We start from the raw sequence: 22,865 nt of genomic DNA on the forward strand, positions 1-22,865 counted from the left end.
CCCGGGTGAGGAAATGGAAAGCCACAGGCAGAGCAATGAAATCTAAGGAAGGAGAGAGGCAGGCTTTAGCAGCCCCAGCTATCTCTAGTAATTGTAAAACTACAACCAGATTTTTATTTGATCCCGGTTGCATAGGATAAACACAAGGACCCGAGCCATGTAACAGAAACCCAGGGCTATCCTGAGTAAACCGGAACTTTTGGGACTATGCTATTCAATGGTATAAAATGACTGATAGGCAATGAGCTCACTGAATGGAAATGGAATATTCTTGTAATTAGTGCATTTACCAACTTCCATCTGTATGTACTATCAACAAACATGCCAGCATAATTAATCTACACAGAGCAGCCATCTATACAATTTATATAAATATTGCATAGAATTTGCTTCATTAAAACACTAATTCTGAATCTGCATTACCTTTACTAAAATATAGCTGTGTAGAATCATAAGATTTGTAGCCATCTCAGAAGGAATTTTAATTTTCTGGGTTTTGAGTTCTGAATACATACTAAAAAGAACATCATGTGCATTTCGGTAGTTTCCTTTAAAAGAAAAAAGTTAACAGTAAATGTAATTTTTCACAACAATGCTCTTACACAAGGGATATAATTAAACTCAATTGTAGGCTTTTAGCTATAATCTAAGAAGAAAATTTGCAAGTCAATTTGTCTGGAAAAATCACAAGCACCTAGATGCCTGCTACAATATCCTAGACAATACTAGTTTAGTAGCTAAACGGAAAAAAATCAGTGTGACATGGGAAGAAACGTAAAAAGTAGGACATGTGGAACAGCTCAAAGCACATGTAGATCATGATTTTATCTGCTGCTGTCCCCTATTTTAAAAATGGAAGTTGGAACATCCATTACTTTTCCAATTAAGTACAAAAGAGTAGTTTTAGGGCATCCTAGGATGGATTTCCCTTTGTTTCTGGACAATGATTATTTCACATTTTATTTCTATAATTAGTTAAATATCGATTACAGTGTGTTATTTGAAGTTTTAGTTTAATATCCTTCTAGTGTATGTCTGTATAGTACTTTGCTAAATTAAACAGGTGGAAAAAGATTTCACTTCAGATCAATTAAAGCTTAAAAGTGGAGGCACCACATTTTATTATTTCAGGATTACTGCTATATTTTCAGGTTTAAGGAATTTAGGCAATGAATAATAAAACCCTTGAGAACTGTTTTTCACTGCTGTGGCGTAGCAGACCTTTGACACTCAGTGCCATGGGTTTGAGATTTTCCAGCCCATTGCAGAGCAGCAGACAGATAGCTGTTAACTTACCCAGAACGTGATTGTCCTCCTTGTCCCTGAGGCTGCTGTTTTTCTTTTAAAAACATTTCCCATAACTTATTTTAAATTAAAAGAAAATAGAAAGTTATTCTAGGACCATTGCCTGGACTAGAGCAGGGAGCAGCCAATGGAGGAGATGCACTATTTTGCTTCCCAAACCCCTTCCTTGTTCATTTTATTTTTCGCTCCCCTCTATCTAAAATCTAACCAACCACTAAAAAACAAGTAGCATAAAAAAAAAGAACCTTTAGAAGTCTGTTCTTTTAAAAGCAATCATTACAGATGAAACTCCTACTAAAATCAGTGTTTGATGTAGCTAAGGACTGCGGGATCAGTCCCTAAATTAGAAGCCATATCTACCAGCCACTGCAATTAAGGAACAGGCCTCCATTATGGGGAAAAGTGAAGTTCTAGGTAGTCTCTACTAATAAATCTACTGGGAATGAAATAAAAGAAACTAAGAGACTCTCTCCATGACTTTCCAATCTCACTTTCCAAAGGACTCTACGTTCCACCGTCACTAGGGGTACGTCTATACTGCAATTAAAAACCCACAGCTGGCCCATGCCAGCTGACTCAAGCTCGCACTAAGGGGCCTGTTTAATTGTGGTATAGACATTTTGGCTCAGGTTACAGCCCAGGCTCTAGAATCTTGTAAAGTGTGAGGGTCTGGCTGCAGACCAAGCCAGAATGTCTACACTGCATTTAAACAGCCCCTTAGCCCAAGTCAGATGGTATGGGCCAGGCACGGGTTTTTAATTGCAGTGTATACACACCCTATAAGAGTGCTTTAAACTCCCATAACGGCAACTTCACACTTCCAGATAAAGACTGGATATAAGAGAAAATCGTTGGTACACACAAGAAGGAGGTCTTTCTAAAATTAATATATGCCCTTCTTTGAGCACACTCCTACGAGTGGTAGTATCTAAAATATTGCTGGGATGGAAAATGGAATCCTGTTGTCACATCAATAAAAACAGAATAAATTAAGAGTATTGAGTGACCTACCTGCAGACTGCTCCTCCCTGGCAATTATTATGGCAGTTCGGGCAGCTTCTCTGTATTGCTTTAGTGCCATGTACAAGCGGAACAGATACTTGGCGTCCTTAATCAGAACAATACAAAAGTAATTTTGCTAATGGAACATATACCGCTGTATCATCTTCTAGATCTTAACCTCTCTCCATCTCAAGCAAATGTCAAGAGGCAGTTCAGATTTGTCTGTGAACTCTGTGGCTTGGCCATACCCTGTCTGCCTGTGCATCGTGTTCTCTGCCTGTGGCAGTGCAAACAAAACTGTGATTCAGTACTCCCGCTTCTTTCATTGCTAAACTAGCTCTTTTAATATTTTTTGGGGGAAGTAGTGAGCAGAAATCTCTCTTCCCTTCTCTCCATCAAGGAGAAATTTTTACTGGACCTCCACCCCTTGATTAGGATTGTTTCTAAACTTCTCCTCAATAAGTCCCAAACTGCTCTTGGATTGAGGAAGAGGTTAGTTTCAGGAAGGAAACAATCAGGGAAATTATTACATTCTTAACAAACAGTACATGAAAATACAGTTGAGAGATATCCCTCTTTCAGCTGGAATGTAACATTCATGTAAATCTGCTGATATATGAGAACTTCTAAAATACATAATCTGCTTGAAAAAAGTTGAAGAGAAAGCACACTGATCATGAGGTGACTAATACTGAAGAAATTGGACACTGATTCAGCTAGTCAATCAGAGAAGTTTTTGAAATATACCTGTGGGTTTTGTTTCTGCTTTTTGGTATTCTACAGTAAATTTGTAGTGGAGGAACAATTATGAAAAAAAAAAAGTATACAACTTTTATCTTACAAGAACCTTTTAAATAATTATAATTGAGTTGTAATTAAAAACACTATTATAGAAAAGTACTGATGCTAAAATGTTGACCTTGAAATTCTGTTCTGTATGGCTCATTGCAATAGCCCCTGATTCAATAGAAGATAAAGAACAATGGATTAAAATTACTCCTTTTTTTAGCTGCACCTGCAAAAGAACAACAAGGAAGTCTAAGTAGATCAGAAGCAGGAAGCCTGCAGGAGAATGCATGGGTCCACTGGATTTATCATGAAATAAAAGAAGCAATTTAAGGAGGTTAAGGGCAGTGCAGAGAAGCTTAGATGATGTTTTTAAATCAGTCTTCACCACAGAGGAAGTTGGAGAGACCTTCTCTTTTCAGGTAATAAAAATGACGTACTATCAGATACTGAGGTATCAAAAGAGGTTGTGCTGGAATAAGATGAGAATAAATTAATGTCAGATTCTGCCACCTTTACACAAAAATACCACCTTACTCTGCCAGAAACCCCTTTGAAATCAGCAGTACTTCTCATGGACTAAGATACTATTTTGCTTGAGTAAGGGTGATAAAACCCAGCCATTAAAGAGTAGTAAGTCACCAGAACCAGATGGTATACAGCCAAGGGTATGTCTACATTACAATTAAACACCTGTGGCTGGCCCGTGTCAGCTGACATGGGCTTGCAGGGCTCAGACTACAGGGAGCCATGGGTGTTTAACTGCAGTGTAGATAGACCCCAAGAGATGAGAAGGAATTTAAGAATGAAGAGGCTGAGCTGCTATGAAAAATATGTAATCTCTCATTGAAGTCAGCTACTATACCAGAGGACTAGAGGGTAGCAAAGGTATCCGTCTAGCTTTAAAATAGGTGCTAAGGGATAATCTTAGACATTACAGCCCAGCAAGTCTTACTTCAGTACCAGGAAAATTGGCTGAATAATTAACAAAAAAAAATTCTAGAACGCTTAGATGAATGTGATAGGATAGCAGCAAACTAGCACAGTTTCGGTAAAGACAAATCATGCTCTATTAAACTACTAGAATTCTCTGAGTAGCAGCAACAAATAATGGATAAGAGAGAACTAGCTGGCTATTTATATGGACTTTCAAAATGCCTTTGAAAAAGAGCCCTCACAAGAGTTTATTAAGGAAATTAAGTAGTCATGGAATGAGAAGCTAAGTATTTTAGAAACGGTCTAAGGACATAAAACGAAGAGTGGAAGTAAATGATCAGTTTTTGTAATGGGAAAAGACTAATTGCAAAGTGTCACCACTGTTGTTATTTTTTTTTACTGTGCTGGAAAGGGTAGTGAGCAAATGGGTAGAATTTGCAGATGGCGCAACAATATTTAGGTTAGTCAAGAAGGATGAAAACTGACAAGGGACCCTGACAAAACTAGACAAGTTGGCATAATGACAGCAGATGAAATCAATGCTGACATGCAAGGTAATGCAAATAGGAAAGAATAGTCTGAATTACTTATACACATTGCTGGGTTCTAAATTAACTACAATCCACTCATCTAAAAGACCTGGGTAGCATTATAGACAGTTCAACAGAAACCTCTGCTCAATTTGTAGTAGTCATAAAAACAAAAAGCATTAGGATATATATAGAACGGGACAGAAAATATGATAATGGAATTATGTAAATCAATGGTGTACCCTCCCCCGGAATACTGCATTCAGCATATCTCAAAAGATACACTGTGGAAACAGAGGGAGTTTAGAGAAAGGTGAGAAAATTGTTAAAGGCATGGAGAAACTTCCATATAAGGAAGAGACTGAAAAGATTATGACTCTTCAACTGAGGGAGGAGACAAATAAGAGGGACATGACAGAGGTTAACAAAATAGAGACTTTCATACCCGCCCTCACAACAACAAAAAACATTCAATGGAGATTGAAAAGAGACACTGAAAACTGATAATGGGAAATATAATTTTACATAACACATACTTAACCTGAGGAACTCACTGCCACAAAGGCTAATAACTTAATGAGATTTTAAAAAATTAGATATTCCTATAGATAATGAAACTATCTACAGTTGCATTAGATAGGATAATATATTGTATTAGATGGGACAATGCAATAATTAATTGACTATAGTTAGGAAGAAAACTCTCCTATCATCAGGTTATTACATAATTGTCCACCACACGGTTTTTTGTACCTTCCTCCAAAACATCATCTGACCACTGTCAGAAGATGGACCACTAGCCTGACCTGGTATAGTGTTTCCTATATCCCTCGTTGTGGATGTAATTAAGGTAACATATCTAAATGACTCAAATTGTGTCTACAAATAATTTATTTTTACATCTTCAGTTGAGTCCAGAGTATTTTAAATATGGCCCTAAATGTTTTAATTTGATAATGTATGCTTTTAAATTTGGCTTACTTTTTAAAAATTAGAGAAAACAGTTTTAAATAGAAAATATCCTTCTTAGAACTTTTGGAAAACATATTATTAATATTCAATAGACCATTACTTCTTTTTTATTGGAATTTGGCAACTTTACAGAATTTTGTTTCCAGGGTTGCTTGTTTTCAATTTTTAAAACATTTTTGTATTTAAAATATAAACACAGAACAGCAGAATCTTGTTAATTAACACTCTAGGAGATATGCATTATAGGAAGCAAACAAACAGGATATAAATCAAGGATATTGGATCAGAATCCTTTTGTCTTAATTTTGACAAGTGTAGTTTAGTATTATATGTAATAAATTTATTAATATATTATATTAGAATACAAAGGGTATAAAAACATTTTGATAAATGTAGTAAAGGCTTAGTAATATAACACCTCACTATTAACTCTTTATTGAGAAGTGGAGTGAAACAACCAGGCTATTCTGAGAATTATCTAGTTTGGGAATAAGTGAAGAGAGCAGTAACAAATTTCTGCTGTATGGCTACTTCAATTTAGATTTTATCTTCAATGAAATAAAAATTCTACCATCTAAAAGATGTTATTCTATAAAAATGTGATTCAGATTGCCTGAGAATTTCGGTCAGGCATTTGCCTCTACACCATAATGAAGTTAAAAATTATTATTATTTTTTTTTTAACAAGTTACAGTACTATGATTTGATAAAGTAAAATGATGTTACTCACTGAGAGAGACTATGGCAGATGGGGTAAAGCATTCAGAAGAACAAGAGAGAGCTTTTAAATGAGAAAAAGAATGCCCTTCATACAAGTTGCAAAACAATGTTAAACATTTCAATGAGTGTATTCCCAAAATGCTATGATGTTTTATAAAAAAATTAAACCGTTAGAACTGGTTCTCAAACTTTTTCATATTGTGGGTTACTTCCAATTCCCCATCCCACACATTCCCCGAGGCAACCAGGGTGCTTGGTTGTGGTTTACAGAAAAAATAAGGTAAGGACAGGATGTGACAGTCAGTCCATGTCCCACTCACAGTTTATATCTGTGTGCAGCAATATTTGTTAGTACCAGATGTCCCATCACAGCCCTTACAGTTCTAATCTCTCCAGGTCACTTTGCAATTGAATTCTGTCCTCTTGAGTGTATGTTCCCTCTACAATTTTGATGTCATCCAAATGTCTGATGAAAGGTAACATTACATCAAAACAGCACCCAACAAAGGCAGATAAAGCAGCTGCTCAAAGTGCAGAGATTTTTTTTTTTAATTAAAAAAAGACAGAAATGTCACTAAATGCCCAAAGGACCAAATCCTGGCCCTATAATACAGCACAGCAAGGAAGAGGCCGGAGCTCTGCAACCTCACTACAGAGTTGCAAACCGCAACTAGAATTCTGAGGGCTTGTAGCCCTTCAGCGGCAACTACGTGTCATCTCTACAGCTGTCAAACCCAGCTCCATGCCTACAGAGCATAAATTTGTGATTCTGAATTTACAGGACTGTGGAGATTACACTGCAGAGACCCTGCAGAGTCTTTCTGATGCAGTGTATGTATGGGAGCAAGTGCCTTCTGTAGCTCAGCCACTGAGGATCTTGGAGAACCTGAATTACCCGAAAATTACCACCCTCTGACGGCTGTTAGCAATGCTAGTTTATTTTAAAACCTACATGAAAAATAATCATGCAAAGATAATATGGGCAAAATTATTTTCTCAGATCCACACTCCTATATTTTGCTCACCTAGTTGGTGGTTTGCACATGTATGGAAATCAAGATACTGAAGTAGAGACTGGTTGTGTGGATATGAGAAGAGAATTTCACCTCTGAAGACATTGTAATTTCTCTTCTCTGAGCCCTTTACCCTGAAATATATTTGGTATTCTCAGTCTTCCTTTTAACATCAGACCTATGGCATTAACAAGCAGGATTAACACCATTGGTTAACATTACTAACCAAGCACACAAACATGACAACTAATACAAAAAATATAGCATGTAAAAGGGGAAGACGGACTAGTACAGCCTATTGGTGGTAGTCTACCAGTTCCCCGTGCCTGCATCACTACCTATGGTGGGAGAAGTGACCTATGGACTCCAAAAGAAGTTCTATTTAGTCCTCTTTGTATAAAGGATGCTGGGTATGAAATGGGGGCTCCCAGAAGGGAGATAAAAGCAAAAATCCGTAAAGCTCCTGCAGGAATGTAATGGTGGTGTTGGTGGCCTGTGAGATACAAGAGGTCAGACCAGATGGTCTGGTGATCCCTACTGACCTTAAACTCTGTGACCTCAAAAAGACTTCCCATAAGTCACAATAAAAAATAAATACCTACAATATTTTATATTCTTAGTGTTAAATAACTGATTATTCTATATATAAAATATGCCATTAGAAACTCAAGATATGGATTTGCTAATCTTTAGTTTTCTTTTTACTATAAACGCTTTATGTAGTCGTGTACAGATCACATATGGAATTGTATATCCCAACACAGTGTACTTAACTTTTATCTAAGATAAGTATAGTTAGGGAAACCATACCCTATATTTGCAGTTGGAATTGACTGTAATAAATCATTTTCAACTTTGAAAATTGTATGATATTAGATAATGAAGTACAAAAATAAAGGGCCAGATTTTCAAAAAAGCTCAGCATCCATTTAGGTAGCTAAATGAAGTAGCTAGATTTCCAAATAACTACTGAACCCATTGTCCACATATCAATGGGAGATGCTTCGCAGTGAGCCCTTTTGAAAATCTGATCATTTAATTTAGGAACTTAAATGGAAGCTGAGCACTTTGTCCAGAACTATTTTTATATATCCAAAAAAAGCAATCTACATCTACTAGGTGTTTGAAGGGCAAAAAACTAAAAGAAATCATCCTGTAGAACAGAAACTGGAGAAAAAAGAGTGATAGGAATATAGTACCTTGGGCATGCCATCACTCTCCCCCATAAGGTAGTCTATCAGCTGATTGGTTAGTGCTTCATCTTTTGCCTGTCCCACCTATTAAAGACAGAGGAAAAATGTCAACATGTGCCTGAAATATGGGGGAAAAGAATTAGATTTCTCCATAGAAAACCTTTGAACTTAGATATATTTAAAACATGTTTTTACCGGTGTTATGTACTCAAAATGCAGTAAAGTAGGTATCTATTTGGTTGATCAGCTTCTCTTTGACATGCTGAAGTCCATGTTGAAAATCTAACACACTCTGGCAAGGATTTCATAAACTACTACCTATTTAACAGGTTTTTAAATTGCATCCATTAAATATTAACAAGATCTAGATTTGGAATTACAAACAGATAGGTTATTTACATTCCCTTTTTTCAGCATCAGTGCTAAGAAAATTATTTGGGATGGCATCAGGAACTTTTTACCTTAACCCTTGCTTTTACTCTTGCAGCTTCCTCCTTACATCTATAAGCTATTCAAAATCTGCTAAACACTAGGACGACATCATTACAGTAGAGACACAGATTACTTGAAAAGCAGGCTGAATATTCAATTTCTTAGGTTTATCAATGTTTCTTACTGTTTCAATAGCCATTTCTATAGCCATGTTATCTTCTGTGGTTGGACTTTTCAGAAAGTGTTTTAGTGCCTGAAACAAAAATAGAAATACAGGGATATAACAGATAAATGACATGGTATTTTCTTTATAAAATCTTTTTCCCTATTTTTAATTCATCTAGTTCTGCAGCATCTGGGAAGGAAGGACAAACATCCTTTGATTACATTAAAATTATGTGATCCCTGAGCACACGTTGAGAGCATTTGTGTTGTTTCATATGAATCTGAAGTCAATTGAGTCACAAAGTAGTGAAAATGATCAATAAGGATGACCACACCAGGACCATGGCGGCATCAGCTGCTGTCCCAAAAACTGCTGTAGGAAAAAATATACTGATGAAGTCTTTCTGAAGGGCTTGCTGGACAATTACAATCCAGCACATCACCCATACCCACCCTGGTTCCTCCTCACTCCCATGGCCCCATCAGAACAGCAGGAGCATTCACAGCCTAGTCCTGGCACATTTCTTCTCAGCACTGACAGCCAGCAATGAGAGGAGATCTGCTCAATTGGGGCATTACAGAGTGCTGCAACCGGCACTGACTCACTGGGAGGAGCAGGTCACCTACAATGGTCCCATCCCCAGCAGTTGATAATTTTCAAAAATTCATTACCTTGCTTTTTTGCTGTCAGGACATAAACATTCTGCTTAATATGCAGCAGCTGACACACGCAACTTGTAACCAGTCTATAAAAAATATGCTAATTTGCATACTCTTTCCTTTAAAAATTGTGTTTCAATAAGCTACAGTATTTAATCAATTAATGAGTTTTTTCTACAACTGAACATTCAGACAAGCAAGTAAACAGTAACTAAACTAACTACCGTATATACTCGTTCATAAGCCGAATTTTTTTAGTAAAAAAGGGAAGCACCAGAGAAGGGGGTCGGCTTATTGAACGGGTATAGAGAGGGAGAGGTGGGACACAGCCCCTCCCCCCAACAGAGGGAGCAAGGAGAGGCAGCACAGCCAGCAGAGCCAGAAGGGAAGAGGTGGGGCCAGAGTCTCTCCACTTCTGGCCACGCTGCTCTCCCCCCAGCCTCCGAAGCAGCTGCAGCTCCGGGGTTGGCCCCGCCCCCCAGAGCAGGCTGTGGCCGCGCCGCCCGGCCCAGCAAGCTGGAACATGCTGCAGCTGCGCTACCTGGTCTGGCCCGCCGGAGCAGGCTGCAGCCGTGCTGCCCAGCCTGCCGGAGCAGCTCCGGCCAGGCCAGAGACATCCTCCCCTGGCCCTCCCCAGATAAGGTGGGAAGGGATGGGATGGGGAGAGTGTGGGGGTCCCAGGCTAGGGGTGGGGTCACACAGGGGGTGGTCACGGGGGTTACTCCCGACTCCCAGCTTCTCCCCCCCAAAAAACATTTCCCCACCAGTTGCTGTCCTGGCCCATCAGGGTAAGTAGCTGGCGCGCCGGGACACTTTGTTTACTTAGGTTTACCTCTGTGCCTGCAGACGCTCGAGGTAAACAAACCATCTCGGCCCACCAGCGGCTTATCCTGATGGCCCAGGAGCCAAAGTTTGCTGACCCCTGAATTATAGCGTCGGCTTATGAATGGGTCATAAAAATTTTCCATTTTTACTTACCCGTCTTGGGGGGGTCAGCTTATAAACGAACCGGCTTATGATCAAGTATATACGGTATGTTCATGTATCACTTAGAGATATATTATGTCTATGATCCATATGAAGCTCTACTGCTGTCAATAAGAATTATGTGCATGGCTGAATAACATAATATATAGCACTCACCCTTTATTCATTTTCTATTTAATGGAAGAAATAATTTCCTCTAAGTTTTATTGTAGGTAGGACAGTAATATTTCTTCTTCTGATTGCATCAATGTGAAATACGAGGAAGCAGATAAAAAGCCTATTTTTTTTCTGCTCTTTAGGAAGTGTAATAATCCTGGAATCCAGTGTTTTGCACAACCATTGCTATGCGCATTTAAATAATGTTGCTGTTTAACTCTCTGAATACTAACCCGGGCATACTGACCGCACAGCAAAAAGAACTTGCCCGCCTGAAAATGTTTTTTTTCTCCTTCAAAGTATAGTGCAATACTCTGATAATCTTCATTGGTAGTATTCTCAGAACCTGCAACACAAACAGTAATGTGAGCAAAATTCTTCTCATGAAACAAAAGTTTATAGATCCTGTCAAAGAGGCAAACCATATATTTCACATTTTTGGCTTTTGGTTTTCAAACAAAATAGGAGCCAGCTGGATTTATAACTTCTGTTTTGCACAGTTTATACCTACTTAATGTGTCACATTTGATTTTTGATAAAGGACTAATGGCTAAGGGTACCTTTCAGTCATGGGTATTTTTAGTAAAAGTCACGGACAAGTCAATTCACGGCCTGTGACCGGTCCATGACTTTTACTAGAAATACCCATGACTAAAACTTGCGGGGGGGGGGGGGCGGGCGGAGGCTTCCCGGGGGCACCGCGGGTGCAGGGGGAGGGCGGCCTGGGTGCTGGGGGGGGTGGCACATGGCCCAGGACCCCCGCTGGTGCTAGGGGTGTGGGCAGCGGCGCATGACCCAGGACCCCTGCTGGTGCTGGGGGGGTGGAGGGGGGCGTGATGGCGGGACTGGCAGGCTCCCGACCTGGCTCCGTGCCTCCCCCCCCAGCAGCAGTAGAGTTTGGGTGTAGGAGGGGGCAGGGGCACGGGATGGGGTGAGGCAGGCTCTGGGCAGCGCTTACCTGGGGGGCTCCCTGGAAGCGGCGACATCCCCTCCGCTCAGCTGCTAAGTGGAGGCATGACCAGGTAGCTCTGCGTGCTGCCTCCGCCCAGAGTGTTGGCCTCACAGCTCCCACTGGCTGGGAACTGTGGCCAATGGGAACTGCGGGGGCGGTGCCTGCAGGCGGAGGCAGGATGCAGAGCTGCCTGGCCACACCTCCGCCTAGCAGCTGAGGGAGGGGGATATCGCTGTTTCTGGGGAGCCCCAGGTAAGTGCCGCCCAGAGCCCATCTCACCCGATCCCGTGCCCCAACCCCATGCCCCCTCCCACACCCAAACTCTGCTGCTCGGGGAGGAGGCAGTGGCCCAAGACTGCTCCAGCAGTGGCTGGTGCGCCTGGTGCAGGGGCTGCCTAAGCTGCCCCTGAGCCAGGTGCACCAGCTGCTGCAGAAGTCACAGAATCCATGACAAACTAGCTGCCGTACTAATGACTTACTGGAGCAGTTCTTTAATTTAGGTTTTACACACCAGAATGTAATTACCCTGGTTGTTTATCAGGCCTGGTCAAATGGCATAACTGTGAACTGGTTCAGTGAGTTTTCCATTGCCTCCTAGTATTAATAAGGCAGAAAACTGAATTCTGTAGGTGACCATGGATCAAAGAGATGTGAAATTTCACACAGCTGCACATTATCATTACAAACTTCTCTATGCCTTTCTTCACAAATAGGCCATAAATTGCTAAAGAATTCCAAATAAAATTATTAAAATAGAATTCTCACCAATGATGTCAGCATAAATCTCCATCTTATTGTGCTGTTGGGCCAGTGTGAAAGCTTCATTATTACACTTAGACATGACCAGAAACTGGATGGCAGAACCATAGTCACCCAACTGCAGAAAGAATCTGATCAGAATAAACACATTAATACTTTTGTTAAATAACATAATAAACACACACCAAATGTTTCCCAAAGAAAATCTCTCTTGTGCAATGAGTGTGGCAATGGAGGGACCATTAAATCATTCTTCTAGTGTGTTGCTATTAGCATATGCTTGTACCTTATGATAAACTAATTTCTAGTAAGAATTATGGATGAGAGGCTTTTCTATTTGAAGCTTGCTTGTTTATAGTTTTCTAAAAGATTCTATAATTTGGGATCAAATTTTGTATGTTTATTGACAGGCCAAAAGTGAACTTTTTTGGTGAAACTGATAAATTTCTATTTGGCCAATTTTGAGACATTCAAATGCAAAAAATGTTCTTCAGAAGCCTTTTTCTAATGATATTTTCATATACCGTACTCTTTTTTCCATTTAAAATTTGACACTGGTTCTCAGTGAGGACTACTGCCTTTGAAATATGCTTTAAAAATAATAAAGCTGAAGTTCTGATTGTTCCACATCATCTGTCCAATTATGTTCATTACGCATTCTTAATAAAGTGTGATGTTCTTGATATGCACCCAGGCAACCATACATGGCACTTTGAACTGAATGGATATTTACTGCTTTTGTCTGTTTGTGTTATTGTATGTAAGGGTGAGAACATTCAAAATTATGCACTCAGAGTGAAATTCACTCCCCTTGTGTAGAAACCTGAGAATGCAGGGAGGATGTAGTGATGAAATACACTCACATACTCTCCCCCCGCTCCCCCCCCCCAAGGTTAGTATGCAGGGCTCCAGTAGCAGCCACAACCCCAATGCAATGGTTCTACAGGATGCTGGGACCACTGGATCTGCATAAACACAAACTGGAAGTGGTCCCTATGGACTTCCTTTGTCCCTGATGGCACCTTCCACACATGTCCTGCAATGACTAGTACAGTGACTAGCTCCATGGCATGCATTAGGCACCTTGTCTGGCTACCTAGCTGACTAACCTCGTACAGCCCCCTGGAGCTTACATGGTGCAAAGAGATTTGCACTGGTCCTCAACACCATGAGTGAATATCACCCTCGGTTTCCAAATGTAAAAATTTAACTGTCTAGCACCAGCTTTGGCCCTACATAAAGCTACAGATGTGCTAACATGAGCATTCTAGAAGCTTAAAAAAAAAGAAGCCCCCAGCATGTGATTAATCCTTTCAGTGCTCAAGTCAGGGATTATGAAGTGTTGCACTATACAAAAAAACACAGATTCAGATTTATGAAAATAACCTAGAGGTGCCCCTTCTATGCACTAGGTGCCCACCCCATAAATTCAAATACACGATACAAAATAAAATAAAATAAGAATATCCCTCCCAGATACCAGGTAATGAGGAAAACAGAATATAATATAAATAAAGTAACTAAAGGGACTATGCTTTACATGGTTACAAGCTAGAAGACATGAATCAAGCAAAAAATCTGTTGATAAGAATGGACAAAAACTTAAGACTTCTATAGTAAGAAAAGCAAACAGAAGACTGGAATGTATCAACAAATTAATAGAGAAGATATCCAAAAAACTAAACAGCCCTTTGTAAAAGTGAAACCTCTCTGTGGATGGACTCGAGGGCTTACTACAGGGGTGGGCAAACTACGGCCCGCGGGCTGGATCCAGCCCATCAGGGCTTTGGACCTGGCCCGCAGGATTGCCACCTCTGTGGCGCTCCGGGAAGCGGCCAGCACCATATCCCTTCGGCCCCTGGGGAAGGTGGGGGGCCAGGAATGGGGAACCATGGCCAATGGGAGCTTCAGGAGAGGTACCTGCAGGCGAGGACAGCGCGCGGAGCCCTCTGCCGCCCCCCCACCCCCCCTCCCAGAGGCCACAGGGACGTGGTGCCAGCCGCTTCCGGGAGCAGCGTGGCGTGGCGTGGCGTGGGGGAGCCTGTCTTAGCCCTGCTGCCACCCCGGAGCCGCTCCAGGTAAGCAGCGCCAGGCCGGAGCCCGCATCCCGAACCCCTCCTGCACCCCAACCCCCTGCCCTGAGCCCCCTGCTGCATGCCTCCTGCACCCCAACCCCCTGCCCTGAGCCCCCTGCCGCACCTCACACCTCTCCTGCACCCCAGCCCCCTGCCGCACCCCCTCCCACACACCCACACAGCCCAACCCCCTGCCCCAGCCCTACATTCATGGCCCTGCATGCAATTTCCCCACCCAGATGTGGCCCTTGGGCCAAAAAGTTTGCTCACCCCGGCTTACTATTTACATCTCATTTTTGAATCACTTCTAGTACATAATTCTAGAACTTGGCAAAAAATATAGAAGAGAGCAACAAGGACGATAGCATGAGAGGTTATAAAGAAATAAGGTTAGGAAAGTTAGGTTTGTAAATCTATCTAATGTAACTACAGTACTGCATTACCTGGCTACCATCTTGGCTCCATCGAGAGACTGTGTTTCCCTGACAATACTAACAGCTTTTTCAGGATTGTTAAGATGATCCAAATATAGCCGGATCACGTTGTCCCATTGTTTGGCATTCTCATAAGCCACAACCGCTTCCTTATATCTGAAAAATAATGATGCCCACATTTTACGTTCAAGCTTTCTTGGCTTTGTTAAGAATTCTTCACAATATTCTATGCAAGGGATTCATGACATTTTACACCTGAAAAGTTATGCTGTGAAACCAAGTTGTTGTTTGTTTAGCCAATTTGTTTAGTAGATGTACACCCCTTTTGAACTCTTCTTCTGTTGGGATGGATAATGGCAGTAGGAAGACAGACAACACTTCATACAATATCATCTTTTGACTCGCCTTAGAAGATAAGCAGCATTAACAGTCTACATACTTTATGAGAGTATCTCCAGTCATCTAAACTGGCATGTTAGGTGTGTGTGCTCGACACATGCACCAGTGCCCGAAGTTTTTCCCTCAGTGGTATCCGTAGGGGAGCAGCTCTGGAGCCCGCTGGAGTGGCGCACATGTGCGCTGGTGTAAGGGGCACTGCCAGCCCCCTCCCTCCCTCAGTTCCTTCTTGCCAGAACTCTGACAGTGGGGAAGGAGGGCGGGTCATGGAATGAGCATGAGCAACACATCTCCAAAAACAACAGTTATGAAAGGTTAGTAACTGTTTTTTCCTCTTCGCGTGATTGCTCATGTCCATTCCATGTTAGGTGACTCCCAAGCAGTATCCCCGGAGGTGGGTAGGAGTTCATGGCTGTGTCGATTGCAACACAGCTCTGTCAAAGCCAGCCTCATCTCTAGCCTGCTGGGTGATGGCGTAGTGGGTCGTGAAGGTATGCACCAACAACGACGTTGTGGCCCTGCAGATATCCTGGATAGGGACTTGCGCCAGGAAGGCTGCCAATGACACCTGAGCTCTGGTCGAATGAGCCATCACTATCTGCAGAGATACAACTTGTGCCAGTTCATAACAAGTGCGAATGCAGGTGGCAATCCAAGACAAAAGCCTTTGAGAAGATACCGGGAGGCCTTTCATTCTGTTGGCCACTGCGATGAAGGACTTAGTACGCTCTAAGGAAAAGGCCAGAACCCACCTAATGTCAAGGGTGTGCATATGCCTCTCCTCGTTCAACGCGCCAGGCTTCAGGCAAAAAACGGGGAGAAATATGTCCTGGTTAATATGGAAAATCGACACCACCTTTGGCAGGAAAGCTGGGTGGGCATACAACTGAACCTTGTCCTTGTAGTACACTAATGTAAGGGCTTTAACCTCGGAGACCCGCCTCACTGAAGTGATAGTCACACGGAAGGTAACTTTCCACGATAGATGTGAAAGAGAGCAGGAGGCTAACAGCTCGAAGGGAGGGCCAGTGAGTCTAGAAAGGACTAGATTGAGGTCCCACTGGGGGGTACCCGGTTCCGGACTGGCGGAAAGAGCCTTTCCAGGCCCTTACGGAACCTGATCGTCATCTCATGTGAGAACACCGATCTGCCCTGGAAGGCTGAAATGGCTGCCAGGTGCACCTTGATCAAGGAGAAGGCTAGGCCCTGATGCTTTAAATGAAGCAGGTAGTCTAGAATGGACTGCAGAGTCTACTGGGTCGGGGAGATCCCTTGCTCCAACGCCTAGCAGGAGAAGCGTTTCCATTTCGCCAGGTAAGTTACTCTAGTAGAGGGATTTCTACTTTCCAGCAGCACTCGCTGGACATGAGTAGAGCAGGCCTGCTCCTCTGGGTTCAGCCAGGCAACATCACGCTGAGAGGTGGAGTGAGGCGAGGTTTGGCTGCATAACCTCCCGTGATCCTGAGAGAGCAGATCTGGGTGGTTGGGAAGCGTCAATGGGGGCGCTGACGCCAAGTCCATGAGCATGCCAAACTAATGCTGGTGGGGCCATGCTGGGGTGATCATGGCGACCCTGGCTTTGTCCCTCTTTATTTTCAGGAGGGTCCTGCCGATAAGAGGGATTGGTGGGAAGGCGTACATCAGGTCGTCTGCCCAAGACAGGAGAAAAGTCCTTGGAGGGAGCAAAACTGATGGTACTTCCTGTTCCACCTGGTGGCGAACAGGTCCACTTGGTACACCACCTCTGGAAGATCATTTTGACAACCTCCTCGTGGAGGGACCACTTGTGGTGAGAACAGAACGCCCTGCTGAGGCAATTTGCCAGTGTGTTTCGGACACCGAGGAGATGTATCACCTCGATGCGTATGCCGTGCTGGATACAGAACTCCCACAGCTGGAGGGCTTCTTGGCAGAGAGCCGAGAACCTCACTCCTCATTGCCTGTTGACATAGAACATGGCGGCTGTATTGTCAGTCTACACCTAACCACGTGATGGGATAGTCAGGGAAGGACACCTCGCAAGCCAAACGGATGCCTCTGAGCTCCCTGACATTTGTGTGTGTAGTGTGAGCTCCTCCCAGGACCACAACCCCTGGATTTTCAGCGATCTAAGGTGGGTCCCCCCAGCTAGTTTGGACATGTCCGACACTAGCATCTTTGTGGGTTTTGGGGTTGTAAAGGGTGTTCCTTCAGAAACATTTACTGGGTTTGATCACCATTTCAGAGTTGTAAGCACTTGCGGCAGAATTGTGAGGATTCTCTCCAGGTGGTGCCTGGCCGGGACGTAAACTGATGAGTGAGAGGCAGGGCCCGATTGTTGGCCTTGGCGGTGCTTATAGTCCCTGCCCTTCTTGTGGTAGGGCTCTGGTCTGGATTGACCATTTGGTCTATGGGGTTGCTGCGGTTTGAACTTCTTTCTAGGCGGCCGGTGTATATAGGCCTAGGGAACGTAGGATAACCCTAGAATCCTTAAGCCCATGCAACCTTGTGTCTGTCTGTTCTGCGAACAGGGCCAGGCCATTAAAAGGGAGGTCCTCGATCGAGAGTTGAGCCTCTGTCGACAGCCCAGAGGACATCAGCCACGATGCCCACCTCGTGGACACAGCTGTCGCTATGGATCTCGTGGCCGAGGCAGCCTAAAGGGAGGCCCTTGCCAGTTTTCCCTTCATCTAGGATGGCAAGGAACTCTTGCGTGGACTCCTCGGGTAACGAGTCTGCAAACTTAGATATTGACTGCCACACATTGAAATCATACCTCCCGAGTAAGGCCTGATGGTTTGCTACTCACAATTGGTGGCTGGCAGATGAATAAACTTTTCTCCCGAATAAATCAAGCATTTTGCCATCCTTATTTTTGGAAGTTGGGCCTGGTTGCCCTTGTCTCTCTCTCTCTCGTTGACCACTGAGACCACTAGAGAGTTCGGAGCCAGGTGAGAATACAAGTATTCAAACCCTTTCGCGGGGAGGTAATACTTTTTCTCCACCTGCCCTCCTGAGCAGGAGAGAGGATGGGGTTTGCCACAAAGTTTTTTACCAGCTTTACCACCCCTTCATGAATGGGGAGTACCACCCTGGATGGGGCTACCGCAGCCAAGATGTCAAACAAGGCATCCGAGGGTTCCACCAACTCCTCTGCCTCCAACTCCAGGTACGCTGCCACCCTCTTCAGCAACTCCTGGTGTGCCTTGGCACCGTCCTGTGGCACTGTCTGGGATGGTCCCGCCACTGCTTTGTCAGGCAAGGATGACAAGGAGGCGAGAATGGGAGGAGGGATTGGCTCTGCGTCCTCTGCTTAGGTGGCCTCCACCGAGGCTGGGGGAGGTTCCTGGGCACCCTGCTCAGACCCTTCGTCCTTGTCCAGGCGGGATACTGTCACTGACCTCCTCTCTGATGCTCCTGACACAGAGCACTGCATGATTGTCTCTGGTGCCTGGGGAAACCTCCATTGATTCCAAAACTGCCAAGGGACAGGCCATTGGCCCTGGGGTCATGCACCAGGCAGTGGCCCTGGGGGAGCCCCCCCGATTTGGCTGGGTGTGCCTGGCCCAAGACACCAGCTACCTCCTCCTCCTCTGAGCTTGAAGGGGAAAGGTCTTGCCTTGGAGACCACTGCAGTGCTGATGCGGTCTCGAAGTCCTCTCCCTGCCTGCTATCCTGATGTCTGCAGCAGGGGGACTGGTACCAGAGAGCCGAGCCCTGAAGCCGTCTGCCCAGGGATCGGTGACGGAGCTCGGGGAATCAGTGACGGTGACCCGGTAGTTGACGCCTAGTGCTCTGAGATCAGTGCTGTGAGTCTGGTGACTGGGAATGGGATGGAGGGGAGCGCTGCCTCGACCCGGACGATCGGTGCCGTGAGTCCAGCGATCTGCACCTCGGTACCGACCGGGATTGACTTCATTGGGGCCCCGATGGAGTCCCTCATCCCAGGGAGCGACATCTCCTGTCCAGAGACTGGAGCCATTCTGGGGACCGTTGGTGCGCTGAGGCCGTGTTGGCCATCAGGTGAGCGGTGCCATCCCACAGGGAACAGGTGCCGAGAGTCCCGTGAATGGTGCTAGGAACATTGGTCAGTCTGGGCAAGTCGGAAGAGCATCCCTGGGGATTGTCACTTTGATGTCAACTGCCACGGTGCCAGGGAGCGATGCCGCACAGAGATCATGGCATGGATTCCAGTGCTGGCTTCCCCCTGGAGACTTCCAGGTGCTGGGGCCTCTGTCACTACCTGGGGTGGCCAGTGCATTCCTAGGGGGGCTGGCTGGCCTAGCTGGCGATACAGGTGCCTGGCTGGGCTCCGGAGACTTTCTGCCCCACGAGGGTCTATGCTCCTCCCCAGACTTTCCCTTTCCCACACGGGATGTCAGGGAATGTCCTCTCCCCGGGTGCTTCCTCTGCTTCTTAGCCAGTACTGGGACTGTGACCGGCACTGGAAGGCCAGTGCCAGAGGTGCACTTTGCACTGATGCTGCTGTACTTGGTGCCAAGTCCAATTTTGGCGGCTTGGAGACTGTCGCGAGGGCTGAAACACTTATCGCTAATGTGGGCTTCTCCCAAACACTTCAAGCAACTTTGGTGAGGGTCGCCTATTGGCATAGGCTTTCTACAGCGATCAAAAGGCTTGAAACCGGGGCCCGGGGCACGCTCCGTCCCTGAGCTAAGTCCCACAGGGGACTATCTAACCTATCTACAACACTAACACGCTAGTCGTTAAAGAACAAAAGAACTACTTATCTAACTATTTACAACACTAAGAGAAAAAAAAAACACTGGGTAAGTAAGTGCTTGCTGAAGCAAGGTGATGTTCCAGCACTGTCACTGGCAGTAAGAAGGAGTTGAGGGAGGGAGGGGGCCAGAGCCGGTCCCCTACAGATGCCACTGAGGGAAAAACGTCAAGCACCAGTGCATGTGGCGAGCACGCACACCTAACGTGGAATGGACATGAGCAATCACTCGAAGAAGAAAAGACCTTTTCCATAACTGGTGTTTTTCGAGATGTGTTGCTCATGTCTATTCCACAATAGGTGTGCATGCTCGCCATGTGCACCAGCTGGAAGTTTTTCCCCTAGCAGTACCCATAGGGTAGCGCCCCTAGCAACCCCTGGAGTGGTGCCTCTATGGCACGGTATAAAGGGCACTGCGTGCTCCCCCCACCCTCAGTTCCTTCTTGCCAGACAACTCCGACAGAGGGGAAGGAGGGCAGGATGTGGAATGGACATGAGCAACACATCTCGAAGAACACCAGTTACGGAAAAGGTAACTGTCTTTTCTGCTTCGAGTGATTGATCACGTGTATTCCACTATAGGTGATTCCAAGCTCTATCTGTTGGAGGTGGGTAGGAGTTCACAGACTCTCAGGACAGAGCACTGCCCTGCCGAACCCGGCGTCTTCCCTGGTCTGGGAGACGATTGCATAATGCGAGGTGAACGTGTGAACTGAAGACCATGTGGAAGCCCTGCAAATGTCCTGAATGGGGACATGGGCTAAAAAGGCAGCTGACGAGGCTTTCACCCTAGTTGAGTGTGCCCTCACAATTGACGGCGGAGGGATTCCCGCCAGGTCATAACAGGTACGGATGCACGAGGTGATCCAGTTGGAGAACCACTGAGTGGAGATCGGCCGACCCCTCATGCATTCGGCCAAGGCGATGAACAGCTGCGAAAACTTCCTGAACGGCTTAGTCTGCTCCAGGTAAAAGGCCAGAGCCCGTCTCACATCCAGCGTGTGGAGGCAGCGCTCCTCACTGAACACATGGGGCTTGTGGACCGGCAGGAAAATGTCCTGACCCATGTGGTAGGCGGAGACCACCTTTGGGAGGAACGAAGGATGTGGGCGGAGCTGGACCTTATCCTTACTGAACACCATGTACGGGGGCTCGGAGGTCAGGGCCCTCAGTTCTGAGACCTGTCTAGCAGACGTGATTACCACCAGGAAGGCTACCTTTCACGAGAGGTGTGACCAGGAGCATGTAGCTAACGGCTCAAAGGGGGGACCCGTCAACCAGGCCAGCACCAAGATCAGGTCTCACTGCGGGACTGGGGCCCTAACGCACAGGAAGAGATGATCCAATCTCTTAAGGAATTGGCCAGTCATAGCATGGGAGAATACCGTGTGCCCCTGCACTGGCGAGTTGAAGGATGATATGGCGGCCAAGTGCACCTTGATGGACGAGGGCGCTAGGCCCTGGGCTCTAAGGTGAAGGAGGTAGTTTAAAATGAGCTGGATCGGGGAAACGCCCCGCTCAGCCTCCCACCAGGAAAACCGAGACCGCTTTGCCAAGTAGGCTCGATGCGTGGAGGGTTGCCTGCTTTCCAAGAGGATGCTCTGAACCCATTCTGAGCACGTCCTTTCCTCCCGGCCTAACCATTGAGCAGCCACACCGTGAGATGGAGTGCTGCTAGGTTGGGGTGGAGGAGGCGGCCCTGGTCCTGGGAGGGCAGGTCTGGGCGGGACGGCAACAGCCATGGTGGGGCAACCGCCAGGCTCGTGAGGGTCCCGTACCAATGTTGCCTGGGCCACGCCAGGGCAATCAGGAGGACCCGGGCCCTGTCCGTCTTTATCTTTTCCAGGACCTTGCTGATCAGCAGGATCGGGGGAAGGCTTAGAGAAGCTGGCCTGACCAGGATAGGAGGAAGGCATCGGAGATAGCGCCCACTCCCAGCCCCCCCCCTTCCTTCCCCCAGAGCAGAACTGGGGACACCGGCGGTTCTGCCGAGTCGCGAACAGGTCCACCTGGGGAGTTCACCCACTCTTGGAAAAGTCTGTGCACCACCTCTGGATGTAGAGACCACTCGTGCTGAGAGGAGAAGTCTTGGCTCAGGAGATCCGCCCGCGAGTTCCGGGCGCCTAGTAGGTGTAGGCCTGTAGGCAAATGTGGGCAATACAGAAGTCCCACGGCTTGAGGGCTTCCTGGCAGAGGAGCGGGCCCCACCTTGCCCGTTGATGTAAAACATCGAGGCTGTGTTGTCTGTGAGAACCCTGACCACTCTGCCCTCCAGGTGCGAGTGGAAGGCCACACATGCCAGCCGGACCGCCCTGAGTTCCTTGACATTTATATGCAGGGCAAGGTCCTGTGCAGACTACAGACCTTGGGTCTGAACGTCCCCCACATGGTCTTCCCACCCCAGGTCCAACGTGTCGGACACCAGCTCCACCGACGGGGGCCTGCCCCTGAATGGGACCCCGTGGAGCATGTTCCCCGGGGAGGACCACTATTGTAGGGAGGCGATCACTGGCTCGGGTACAGTGAGGACCTTGTCCATCCTGTCTCTAGTCTGGGAGAACACTGAGGCCAACCAGAGCTGGAGGGGCCTCATCCTGAGTCTGGCGTGGTGAACCACCTATGTGCATGCCGACATGTGACCCAGGAGCTGGAGACACGCTCTGGCTGTCGTCACG

General features: G+C 45.6%; 1 protein-coding gene across 1 annotated transcript in view; it reads right to left on the minus strand.

The window, feature by feature from the left end:
- The window catches only part of WDR19 (WD repeat domain 19), an 85,612-nt gene that overhangs the window by 7,706 nt on the left and 55,041 nt on the right, over positions 1–22,865 (minus strand). Inside the window, exons 20-26 of the mRNA XM_065404994.1 lie at positions 15,087–15,233; positions 12,575–12,699; positions 11,091–11,203; positions 9,074–9,142; positions 8,464–8,541; positions 2,317–2,413; positions 424–548 (exon numbers count right to left, since the gene is read on the minus strand). Coding sequence (XP_065261066.1) covers positions 424–548; positions 2,317–2,413; positions 8,464–8,541; positions 9,074–9,142; positions 11,091–11,203; positions 12,575–12,699; positions 15,087–15,233 — 754 coding nt within the window. The remainder of the gene's footprint in view (positions 1–423; positions 549–2,316; positions 2,414–8,463; positions 8,542–9,073; positions 9,143–11,090; positions 11,204–12,574; positions 12,700–15,086; positions 15,234–22,865) is intronic.

Source organism: Emys orbicularis, chromosome 5, assembly GCF_028017835.1.
Source record: "Emys orbicularis isolate rEmyOrb1 chromosome 5, rEmyOrb1.hap1, whole genome shotgun sequence".
Taxonomy (NCBI): Eukaryota; Metazoa; Chordata; order Testudines; family Emydidae; genus Emys; species Emys orbicularis.